At 44.6% G+C, this 12,224-nt stretch overlaps 1 protein-coding gene across 3 annotated transcripts in view; it reads left to right on the top strand.

Moving 5' to 3' along the window:
- The window catches only part of ARHGAP39 (Rho GTPase activating protein 39), a 107,113-nt gene that overhangs the window by 66,618 nt on the left and 28,271 nt on the right, over positions 1-12,224 (top strand). For all 3 annotated transcript variants that reach the window (XM_077781745.1, XM_077781744.1, XM_077781746.1), the window contains exon 3: positions 4,015-4,095. In XM_077781745.1, coding sequence (XP_077637871.1) covers positions 4,015-4,095 — 81 coding nt within the window. The remainder of the gene's footprint in view (positions 1-4,014; positions 4,096-12,224) is intronic.

The following is a 12,224-nucleotide window of genomic DNA, read 5'->3' as shown; positions in this document are numbered from 1 at the left end:
GGAATTCCGTCGTCGCCTGTCGGAATTCCGTCGCCTGTCGGAATTCCGTCGTCTGTCGGAATTCCGTCGTCTGTCGGAATTCCGTTGCCTGTCAGAATTCCATCGCCTGTCGGAATTCCATCGCCTGTCGGAATTCCGTCGTCATCTGTTGGAATTCTGTCGTCGCCTGTCAGAATTCCGGCGCCTGTCGGAATTCCGGCGTCTTTGAGGTCCCTTCCAAACCTGGCCTTGGACACTCCCAGGGATGAGCCCTGGTCGGAATTCTTGGATGGGATCTTCCGGCATTCCCAAAATTTATCCAAAATTTGATTCCCCTCCCCACGGGAGATTTCCCGACTCCCAAATTTTTTTTTTTTTGGCTTCGATTTCCTTTCCCCGGCTCCGGCAGCGGCGGCGCTCCGACACCAAAACCGCGTTTATTAATGGGAAATCCCATTAATTAATGGAAATTAACGTTTATTAATGGGAAATCGCGTTTATTAATGGGAAATAACGTTAATTAATGGGAAATCGCTTTGATTAATGGGAAATCCCGTTAATTAATGGAAAATAACGTTTATTAATGGGAAATCGCTTTGATTAATGGGAAATAACATTTATTAATGGGAAATCGCATTTATTTATGGGAAATCACTTTTATTAATGGGAAATCACTTTTATTAATGGGAAATAACGTTTATTAATGGGAAATCACGTTTATTAATGGGAAATCACTTTTATTAATGGGAAATAACGTTTATTAATGGGAAATCACGTTTATTAATGGGAAATCACTTTTATTAATGGGAAATCGCTTTTATTAATGGGAAATCACGTTTATTAATGGGAAATCACTTTTATTAATGGGAAATCGCTTTTATTAATGGGAAATCGCTTTGATTAATGGGAAATCACTTTTATTAATGGGAAATCCTGTTTATTAATGGGAAATCGCATTTATTAATGGAAATTCACCTGAATTATTGGAAAAATCATATTTATTAATGGGAAATCATTTTGATTCCTGAAAAATCACTTTTATTAATGGAAAATTCACCTTCAATTTTGGAAAACCACCTTTTTCCTTGGAAAACCACTTTTATTAATGGAAAATCGCATTTATTAATGGAAAATCACCTGAATTATTGGAAAAATCACATTTATTAGTGGAAAATCATTTTGATTCCTGGAAAATCACATTTATTAGTGGAAAATCATTTTGATTCCTGGAAAATTCCCACCAGGTTTTTCCCCCAGGGATGGTGGTGGGATGATGGGAAGCAGATCCCATGGAGAGGACCTCGGGCGGCTCCGGAATTCTCCTGGAATCACGGAATGGTTCGGGCTTGGAAAGGACCTTAAAGCTCGTCCGGTTCCTGGGCGGGGACACCTTCTCCTGTCCCAGGTTCCTCCAGCCAGCCTTGGACACTTCCAGGGGTGGGACCCATCTGGATTCCACCATGGATGTGGAGATCCATCTAAATTTTGACATGGATTTGGGAATCCATCTGGATTCCGACATGGATTTGGGAATCCAAATGGATTCCACCATGGATTTGGAGATCCATCTAAATTTTGACTTGGATTTGGGGATCCATCTAAATTTTGACATGGATTTGGGGATCCATCTGGATTCTGACATGGATTTGTGATCCATCTAAATTTTGACATGGATTTGGGAATCCATCTGGATTCCACCATGGAGTTGGGGATCCATCTGGATTCCACCATGGATTTGTGATCCATCTAAATTCCACCATGGATGTGGAGATCCATCTGAATTCCACCATGGATGTGGAGATCCATCTGGATTCCACCATGAATTTGGGAATCCATCTAAATTTTGACATGGATTTGGGATCCATCTGGATTCCTCCATGGATTTGGGATCCATCTAAATTCCACCATGGATGTGGGGATCCATCTAAATTTTGACTTGGATTTGGGAATCCATCTGAATTCCACCATGGATGTGGGGATCCATCTGGATTCTGACATGGATGTGGAGATCCAGTTGGATTCCACCATTGATTTGGAGATCCATCTGGATTCCACCATGGATGTGGGGATCCATCTGGATTCCTCCGTAGATTTGGGATCCATCTAAATTTTGACGTGGATATGGAGATCCACCTGGATTCCGCCATTGATTTGGAGATCCATCTGGATTCCACCATGGATGTGGAGATCCATCTGGATTCCACCATGGATGTGGGGATCCATCTGGATTCCACCATGGAGTTGGGGATCCATCTAAATTTTGACGTGGATATGGAGATCCACCTGGATTCTGCCATGGATTTGGAGATCCATCTGGATTCCACCATGGATGTGGGGATCCATCTAAATTTTGACATGGATTTGGGAATCCATCTGGATTCCACCATGGATTTGGGAATCCAAATGGATTCCACCATGGATTTGGAGATCCATCTGGATTCTCCCATGAATGTGGAGACCCAGCTGGATTCCTCCACGGATTTGAGGCTCTATCAAAATTCTGATGACATCATTCTAAATCATTCCAAATTATTTGGGTACAACACCCGAATCCATGGAATCTACGGGATCAGAGGTGATGCTTTTGTCTCGGGAATCCTGGAGGACGAGGAGGACGAGGAGGAGGAGGAGGAGGAATTCCATTCCCACAAAATCCTTCCTGATCCTCCTCGAATCCACAAAATCCTCCTTGATCCTTCACGAATCCCACAAAATCCTTCTTGATCCTCCTCGAATCCCTCAAAATCCTTCTTGATCCTCCTCGAATCCCACAAAATCCTTCCTGATCCTCCTCGAATCCCACAAAATCCTCCTTGATCCTCCTCGAATCCACAAAATCCTCCTTGACTTTCCTCAAATCCCACAAAATCCTCCTCGATCCTCCTCAAATCCACAAAATCCTCCTTGATCCTCCTCGAATCCCTCAAAATCCTCCTTGATCCTTCACGAATCCCACAAAATCCTTCCTGATCCTCCTCGAATCCCACAAAATCCTCCTTGATCCTCCTCAAATCCACAAAATCCTCCTTGATCCTCCTCAAATCCCTCAAAATCCTCCTTGATCCTCCTCAAATCCCACAAAATCCTTCCTGATCCTCCTCGAATCCCACAAAATCCTCCTCGATCCTCCTCGAATCCCACAAAATCCTCCTTGATCCTCCTCAAATCCCTCAAAATCCTTCTTGATCCTCCTCGAATCCACAAAATCCTCCTTGACCTTCCTCGAATCCCACAAAATCCTCCTTGATCCTCCTCAAATCCCACAAAATCCTTCCTGATCCTCCTCGAATCCACAAAATCCTCCTTGATCCTCAAATCCCACAAAATCCTCCTTGACTTTCCTCAAATCCCACAAAATCCTCCTCGATCCTCCTCAAATCCCTCAAAATCCTTCTTGATCCTCCTCGAATCCCTCAAAATCCTCCTTGATCCTCCTCGAATCCACAAAATCCTCCTTGATCCTCAAATCCCACAAAATCCTTCTTGGGCTCCAAGTCTGAATTCCCAAATCTTCACCGAACCCCACCAAGTCCAAAAAAATCCGTTTTGGGAATTCCATCCCGCCGTTCCAGATGGATTTTTGATTATTTTTATTTTTCTCCTCATGTTTTTCCAAGCGTGGCATCTCTTGGAGTGGGTTGGTGGTGTGACCTTCTCCATCTCCTGGGAACAAAAGCTCTCCAGGTTCAGATTTTGATAAAAATGTGACCAAAATTGGGTTTTTTTTGGGATTTTCCTCTTCCCACGTCAACTCTGGATATCCGAGGTTGTCGAAAGGCCGGGATGGAGCCGGGAGATTTTTGGCATCTTCTCGGATTTTTTTTTTAAGGGACAATTTGGTTCTTCGAAGGGTTGGCCGTGGGCGGCTTGGTCGTCATCGGGCCGACAACTCCAAAAATTCAAAAAATAATAAATAAATAAATTTTAAAAAATTTTTAAAAAATCCCATCCTGGTGGGAATCCATCTCCATGGATCCTAGAGGAGACCTCGACGTCTCCGCCGGTAACTCCTGACCCGCCGTTCCTGTTTTTCAGCTCGCCGCCTTCCGGAGCGTTGGAGAAGGAATTCGACGTTTTCCGGGATTACGGCACGGAAGGACAACTCCTGCACTACAGGTAGCCGGAATTTCCCTCCGGAATCGCCTGGGATGGGGACAGTGGACGAGGTTTTATCCCCGAAGGGTTTTTCACTCGTCTCTGCCCTTGGTGGGACGGCTTCAGGTCGTTGTGGAACGCCAGAAGTTCTCGAGGAAGTCCAAAATTGCTTCTTGAGCCACCAAATAATCAGTGAAACCCCAAAATGATCATTGAACCCCCAAAATCCTCATTGAACCCCCAAAATTCCTTCTCGAACCCCAAAATTTCTTCTTGAACCCCAAATCCTCACTGAACCCCAAACTGAATCCCACCAAGTTCCTCTTGAGCTCCAAAAATCCTCCTTGAACCCCCAAAATCCACATTGAACCCCAAAATTCTCATTGAACCCCCAAAATTCCTCACTGAACCCCAAAATCCTCATTGAACCCCAAAATTCCTTCTTGAACCCCCAAATTCCTTCTTGAACCCCAAATCCTCACTGAACCCCAAACTGAATCCCACCAAGTTCCTCTTGATTTCCAAAAATCCTCCTTGAACCCCAAAATCCTCATTGAACCCCCAAAATTCCTCACTGAACCCCCAAATTCCTTCTTGAACCCCAAAATTCCTTCTCAATCCCCACTGAACCCCCAAAATCCTCACTGAACCCCAAAATTCCTTCCTGAACTCCAAAATTCTCATTGAACTCCCAAAATTCTCATTGAACCCCCAAAATTCCTCACTGAACCCCAAAATTCCTTCTTGAACCCCAAAATTCCTTCTCAATCCCCTCTGAACCCCCAAAATCCTCACTGAACCCCAAAATTCCTTCTTGAACCCCAAAATTCTTTCCTGAACCCCAAACTGAATCCAACCAAATTCCTCTTGAGCTCCAAAAATCCTCAATGAACCCCAAAATTCCTTCTCAAACCCCAAAATTCCTTCTCGAACCCCAAAATTTCTTCTTGAACCCCAAATCCTCACTGAACCCCAAACTGAATCCCACCAAGTTCCTCTTGAGCTCCAAAAATCCTCCTTGAACCCCAAAATTCTCATTGAACCCCAAAATTCCTCACTGAACCCCCAAAATTCCTTCTTGAACCCCCAAATTCCTTCTTGAACCCCAAAATCCTCACTGAACCCCCAAATTCCTTCATGAATCCCAAATCCTCACTGAACTCCACCAAGTCCCTCTTGATCTCCAAAAATCCCCTCTGAACCCCCAAAATCCTCACTGAAAACCCCAAAATCCTCATTGAACCCCAAAATCCTCACTGAACCCAAAAATTTTTTGTTGAACCCCAAATCCTCACTGAATCCCCAAAATTCCTTCTTGAACCCCAAAATTTCTTCTCAATCCCCTCTGAATCCCCAAAATCCTCACTGAACCCCAAAATTCCTTCTTGAACCCCAAATTCCTCCCTGAACCCCAAATTGAATCCAACCAAGTTCTTCTTGATATCCAAAAATCCGCAATGAAACCCCAAAATCCTCATTGAACCCCAAAATTCCTTCTTGAACCCCAAATCTTCACTGAACCCCAAACTGAATCCCACCAAGTTCCTCTTGAGCTCCAAAAATCCTCCTTGAACCCCAAAATTATCATTGAACCCCAAAATTCTCATTGAACCCCCAAAATTCCTTCCTGAACCCCAAAATCCTCACTGAACCCCCAAATTCCTTCTTGAACCCCAAAATTCCTTCTCAATCCCCACTGAACCCCCAAAATCCTCACTGAACCCCCAAAATTCCTTCCTGAACTCCAAAATCCTCCTTGAACCCCAAAATTCTCTTTGAACCCCCAAAGTCCTCACTGAACCCCCAAATTCCTTCTTGAACCCCAAAATTCCTTCTCAATCCCCTCTGAACCTCCAAAATCCTCACTGAACCCCCAAATTCCTTCCTGAACCTCCAAAATCCTCACTGAACCCCAAAATTCCTTCCTGAACCCCCAAAATCCTCATTGAACCCCCAAAATCCTCACTGAACCCCCAAAATTCCTTCCTGAACTCCAAAATTCTCATTGAACTCCCAAAATTCTCTTTGAACCCCCAAAGTCCTCACTGAACCCCAAAATTCCTTCTTGAACCCCAAAATTCCTTCTCAATCCCCTCTGAACCCCCAAAATCCTCAATGAACCCCCAAAATTCCTTCCTGAACTCCAAAATTCTCTTTGAACCCCCAAAGTCCTCACTGAACCTCCAAAATCCTCACGGAACCCCCAAAATTCCTTCCTGAACCCCCAAATTCCTTCCTGAACCCCCCAAAATCCTCACTGAACCCCCAAATTCCTTCTTGAACCCCAAAATCCTCACTGAACCCCCAAATTCCTTCTTGAACCCCAAACTGAATCCCACCAAGTTCCTCTTGATCTCCAAAAATCCTCACTGAACTCCCAAAATTCTCATTGAACCCCCAAAATTCCTCACTGAACCCCAAAATCCTCATTGAACCCCAAAATTCCTTCTTGAACCCCCAAATTCCTTCTTGAACCCCAAATCCTCACTGAACCCCAAACTGAATCCCACCAAGTTCCTCTTGATTTCCAAAAATCCTCCTTGAACCCCAAAATCCTCATTGAACCCCCAAAATTCCTCACTGAACCCCCAAATTCCTTCTTGAACCCCAAAATTCCTTCTCAATCCCCACTGAACCCCCAAAATCCTCACTGAACCCCAAAATTCCTTCCTGAACTCCAAAATTCTCATTGAACTCCCAAAATTCTCATTGAACCCCCAAAATTCCTCACTGAACCCCAAAATTCCTTCTTGAACCCCAAAATTCCTTCTCAATCCCCTCTGAACCCCCAAAATCCTCACTGAACCCCAAAATTCCTTCTTGAACCCCAAAATTCTTTCCTGAACCCCAAACTGAATCCAACCAAATTCCTCTTGAGCTCCAAAAATCCTCAATGAACCCCAAAATTCCTTCTCAAACCCCAAAATTCCTTCTCGAACCCCAAAATTTCTTCTTGAACCCCAAATCCTCACTGAACCCCAAACTGAATCCCACCAAGTTCCTCTTGAGCTCCAAAAATCCTCCTTGAACCCCAAAATTCTCATTGAACCCCAAAATTCCTCACTGAACCCCCAAAATTCCTTCTTGAACCCCCAAATTCCTTCTTGAACCCCAAAATCCTCACTGAACCCCCAAATTCCTTCATGAATCCCAAATCCTCACTGAACTCCACCAAGTCCCTCTTGATCTCCAAAAATCCCCTCTGAACCCCCAAAATCCTCACTGAAAACCCCAAAATCCTCATTGAACCCCAAAATCCTCACTGAACCCAAAAATTTTTTGTTGAACCCCAAATCCTCACTGAATCCCCAAAATTCCTTCCTGAACTCCAAAATCCTCCTTGAACCCCAAAATTCTCTTTGAACCCCCAAAGTCCTCACTGAACCCCCAAATTCCTTCTTGAACCCCAAAATTCCTTCTCAATCCCCTCTGAACCTCCAAAATCCTCACTGAACCCCCAAATTCCTTCCTGAACCTCCAAAATCCTCACTGAACCCCCAAATTCCTTCCTGAACCCCCAAAATCCTCATTGAACCCCCAAAATCCTCACTGAACCCCCAAAATTCCTTCCTGAACTCCAAAATTCTCATTGAACCCCAAAATTCTCATTGAACCCCCAAAATTCCTCACTGAACCCCCAAATTCCTTCTTGAACCCCAAAATTCCTTCTCAATCCCCACTGAACCTCCAAAATCCTCACTGAAGCCCCAAAATTCCTTCCTGAACTCCAAAATTCTCATTGAACTCCCAAAATTCTCTTTGAACCCCCAAAGTCCTCACTGAACCCCAAAATTCCTTCTTGAACCCCAAAATTCCTTCTCAATCCCCTCTGAACCTCCAAAATCCTCACTGAACCCCCAAATTCCTTCCTGAACCTCCAAAATCCTCACTGAACCCCCAAATTCCTTCCTGAACCCCCAAAATCCTCACTGAACCCCAAAATTCCTTCCTGAACCCTCAAAATCCTCATTGAACCCCCAAAATCCTCACTGAACCTCCAAAATCCTCACGGAACCCCCAAAATTCCTTCCTGAACCCCAAAATTCCTTCCTGAACCCCCCAAAATCCTCACTGAACCCCCAAATTCCTTCCTGAACCCCCAAAATTCTCACTGAACCCCAAAATTCCTTCCTGAACCCCAAAATTCCTTCTTGAACCCCCAAAATCCTCACGGAACCCCCCAAATTCCTTCCTGAACCCCCAAAATCCTCCCTGAACCCCAAAATTCCCCGTTGGACCCCACCAGCTCCTTGTCAAACCCCAAAAATCCGAGATGGGGATGAGACCGGATTTTGGGGATCTGTGGAGTATCTCCCATCCTTGCCCAGCCAAGGAGCTAATTAGCAGCTTTGCCTAATTAATTAGCTGCGAGCCCACGCGCCGCCAACTGGAATGGGAGCTCGTCATGAGTTCCCGATAATTGGAAGGGGGGTAATTAATTGGGGAATTGTGGAATGGGTTGGGTGGGACCTCCAAGATCCAAACCATCCCAAGGGTGGGGACACCTCCCAGTATCTCAGGTTGCTTCAAGTCCTCTCCAAGATGGCCTTGGGACATTTCCTGGGGTGGGAAGGACACTTTGGAAAGTCTCTGGTTGTCCCGACATGGAGATGATGGATTTGGAGCTGCGTGGAGCCCAATGGAACCGTCATCCAAAATCAATCAATCACTCAATCAATCTTCCCATCGGGAAATCTGCTTTTTTTTGGGAGAAATCCCAAATTTCTGTCTTCATCCCATGGTTGCGTTGGCCAATCAATGGTTGGAAGGTTCCTCAAGCTGGATTTGAAACCAAAACCCTTCAACATGAAGGAACTTCTCCTTTTCTCCTCCCGACATCCAAAATCAATCAATCAATCAATCAATCAATCAATCAATCAATCTTCCCATCGGGAAATCTGCTTTTTTTTGGGAGAAATCCCAAATTTCTGTCTTCATCCCATGGTTGCATTGGCCAATCAATGGTTGGAAGGTTCCTCGAGCTGGATTTGAAACCAAAACCCTTCAACATGAAGGAACTTCTCCTTTTCTCCTCCCGACATCCAAAATCAATCAATCAATCAATCAATCAATCAATCAATCAATCTTCCCATCGGGAAATCTGCTTTTTTTTGGGAGAAATCCCAAATTTCTGTCTTCATCCCATGGTTGCGTTGGCCAATCAATGGTTGGAAGGTTCCTCGAGCTGGATTTGAAACCAAAACCCTTCAACATGAAGGAACTTCTCCTTTTCTCCTCCCGACATCCAAAATCAATCAATCAATCAATCAATCAATCAATCAATCTTCCCATCAGGAAATCCACTTGTGGAAGGAATCCCAAATTTCTGTCTTCATCCCATGGTTGCGTTGGCCAATCAATGGTTGGAAGGTTCCTCGAGCTGGATTTGAAACCAAAACCCTTCAACATGAAGGAACTTCTCCTTTTCTCCTCCCGACATCCAAAATCAATCAATCAATCAATCAATCAATCAATCAATCTTCCCATCAGGAAATCCACTTGTGGAAGGAATCCCAAATTTCTGTCTTCATCCCATGGTTGCGTTGGCCAATCAATGGTTGGAAGGTTCCTCAAGCTGGATTTGAAACCAAAACCTTTCAACATGAAGGAACTTCTCCTTTTCTCCTCCCGACATCCAAAATCAATCAATCAATCAATCAATCAATCTTCCCATCAGGAAATCTTTTTTTTTGGGAGAAATCCCAAATTTCTGTCTTCATCCCATGGTTGCGTTGGCCAATCAACGGTTGGAAGGTCCAACCAAAAACCTTCAACATGAAGGAACTTCTTCTCCCGACATCCAAAATCAATCAATCAATCAATCAATCAATCAATCTTCCCATCAGGAAACCCACTTGTGGAAGGAATCCCAAATTTCTGTTTTCATCCCATGGTTACGTTGGCCAATCAACGGTCGGAAGGTCCAAGGCTGGTCAAGATGGATTTTAAACCAAAACCCTTCAACATGAAGGAACTTCTCCTTTTCTCCTCCCGACATCCAAAATCAATCAATCAATCAATTAATCAATCAATCTTCCCATCAGGAAATCTTTTTTTTGGGAGAAATCTCAAATTTCTGTCTTCATCCCATGGTTGCCTTGGCCAATCAACGGTTGGAAGGTCCAACCAAAAACCTTCAACATGAAGGAACTTCTTCTCCTGACATCAAAAATCAATCAATCAATCAATCAATCAATCAATCTTCCCATCAGGAAATCTGCTTTTTTTTGGGAGAAATCCCAAATTTCTGTCTTCGTCCCGTGGTTACGTTGGCCAATCAACGGTCGGAAGGTCCAACCAAAACCCTTCAACATGAAGGAACTTCTCCTTTTCTCCTCCCGACGGCAGGGATGGCACCAAAGCTCTCCAAAGCTGTGGAGAATCCGTCGTTCCAATTCTGGAGCTGGAGAAGGTCCCCAGTTGTGCTCCAGATTTTCGTGGAGATTTGGGATGTCCAATCCATGAGCAGGAAGAATTCCCGGCTTGGAGAGCAGGATGGTGCAGGATCCACCCGCAGAAGATCCTTGGATTTGGTCTTCCTCCATTTCTCCCGGACCTCCACATCCAAGAATCTTCTTGTGGTCAACAGGAATCTCTTCACAGCGAAGAAATCGGGGAAATTTGGGTTGGCTCCCAAAAAAAATAATCCTGGCACCACCTTTTGGAGCTCCACAGAACCTCACGTGGAGCCACCAGAGGTGGTTTCAGCCCTGGGTTGGTGTCTGCTGGGCTTTCGGAGGTGGTCGTGGTGGTGGGGCCACCTCCGTTGTGGGGAGGAGGCCGAAATTTGCCGAAAACGTGGAATTTTTCCAGCTCATGGCTCCCACGGGGAAGTTTTGGGATTCGTCCTCCACGGTTGGAGCTCCGGTGTCCCCGACGGTTCGGCGTCCAAATCCCGCCGTGGCCACGTTCAACCTTTCTCCATCCGGATTCGTCGTCCACGTGGATTGTGGAAATCCAGCCCCAAAATTCGGGAAGAGGCTTCGCAGGAGCTTTGGAGAAACCCGGGAAGGAGCTGAGGAACCACCACGCTCCGCGTTTCCGTCACGGCCAATAAACGGATTAATTAAAAATTCCCGATTTTTTCCCGAGGTGAATCCATCCCCCGTTTCCCGTGGAAGTGAGGAAGAGGAGCCGTGGGATGAAAATCCCTTTTTTTTTGGGAGGAAAAAAACCAGGATGAGTGTTGACCGTTGTTTTTTGGTGGTATCATTGTGGTGGGACCTCCCTGGCCGGGTCTTCTTCTCAACCCTCATCCAACTTAAACCTTTGGACGCTTCCAGCGCGGAGCAGCCGCGGCTTTTCTGGGAATTCCATCCCAGCCCCTCGCAGGGGAAGAATTCCTTCCCAAAATCCGCCCGAAGCTTTTCTTCTGGACGTGAGGACCATTCCCCGCGTCCCACCGGAGACACCAGGAGGAGGAGAAGAAACAAATCACCATTTTTGGAACTCTCCGTCGCGCTCCCGGAGGCGGCGGGAGTGGATTCCCGATTTTTGGGGAACGTCACCTTCCGGTCTCTTCTGGCTTCCTCCCGGTGGATTCCTGGTGGGATTGATCCTGGAGGAGACCTCCTGTCCCAAACCAGGAGGACACGGCGGGTGACCTTCAGCAAGGTCAACTTGACCTCCGGCCAAGCTGGTTTTGGCGTTTCCTCATCGCCGGCGTTCCGTAAAAACGGCCAAAGATTCATCGTCCCGGAAAAAGACAAAAGTGGGAATTGGGACGGGTCGTTATCTCCCCCCGGGCTTGATTAACTCGTCGTTAATTAGCAGCAGAAGGTCGGAGATGTTTCGTGGAGAGATTTGGCGTGGAGGGCTCGGAGATCCAAGTGGTCCCGCGGCGCCGTCGCGCAATCCCGTGGAATTCTGGGGAAAGAACAGGAATTTTATTTTATTTTATTTTATTTTATGTTATTTTATTTTATGTTATTTTATTTTATTTTATTTTATTTTATTTTATTTTATTTTAATTTTATTTTATTTTATTTTATTTTATTTTATTTTATTTTATTTTATGTTATTTTATTTTATTTTATTTATTTTATTTTATTGTATTTTATTTTATTGTATTTTATTTTATTTTATTTTATTTTATTTTATTTTTTATTTTATTTTATTTTATTTTATGTTATTTTATGTTATTTTATGTT

The sequence above is a fragment of the Lonchura striata genome, chromosome 1 (assembly GCF_046129695.1).
Source record: "Lonchura striata isolate bLonStr1 chromosome 1, bLonStr1.mat, whole genome shotgun sequence".
Classification (NCBI taxonomy): domain Eukaryota; kingdom Metazoa; phylum Chordata; class Aves; order Passeriformes; family Estrildidae; genus Lonchura; species Lonchura striata.
This window is presented reverse-complemented; position numbering and strand designations above follow the sequence as displayed.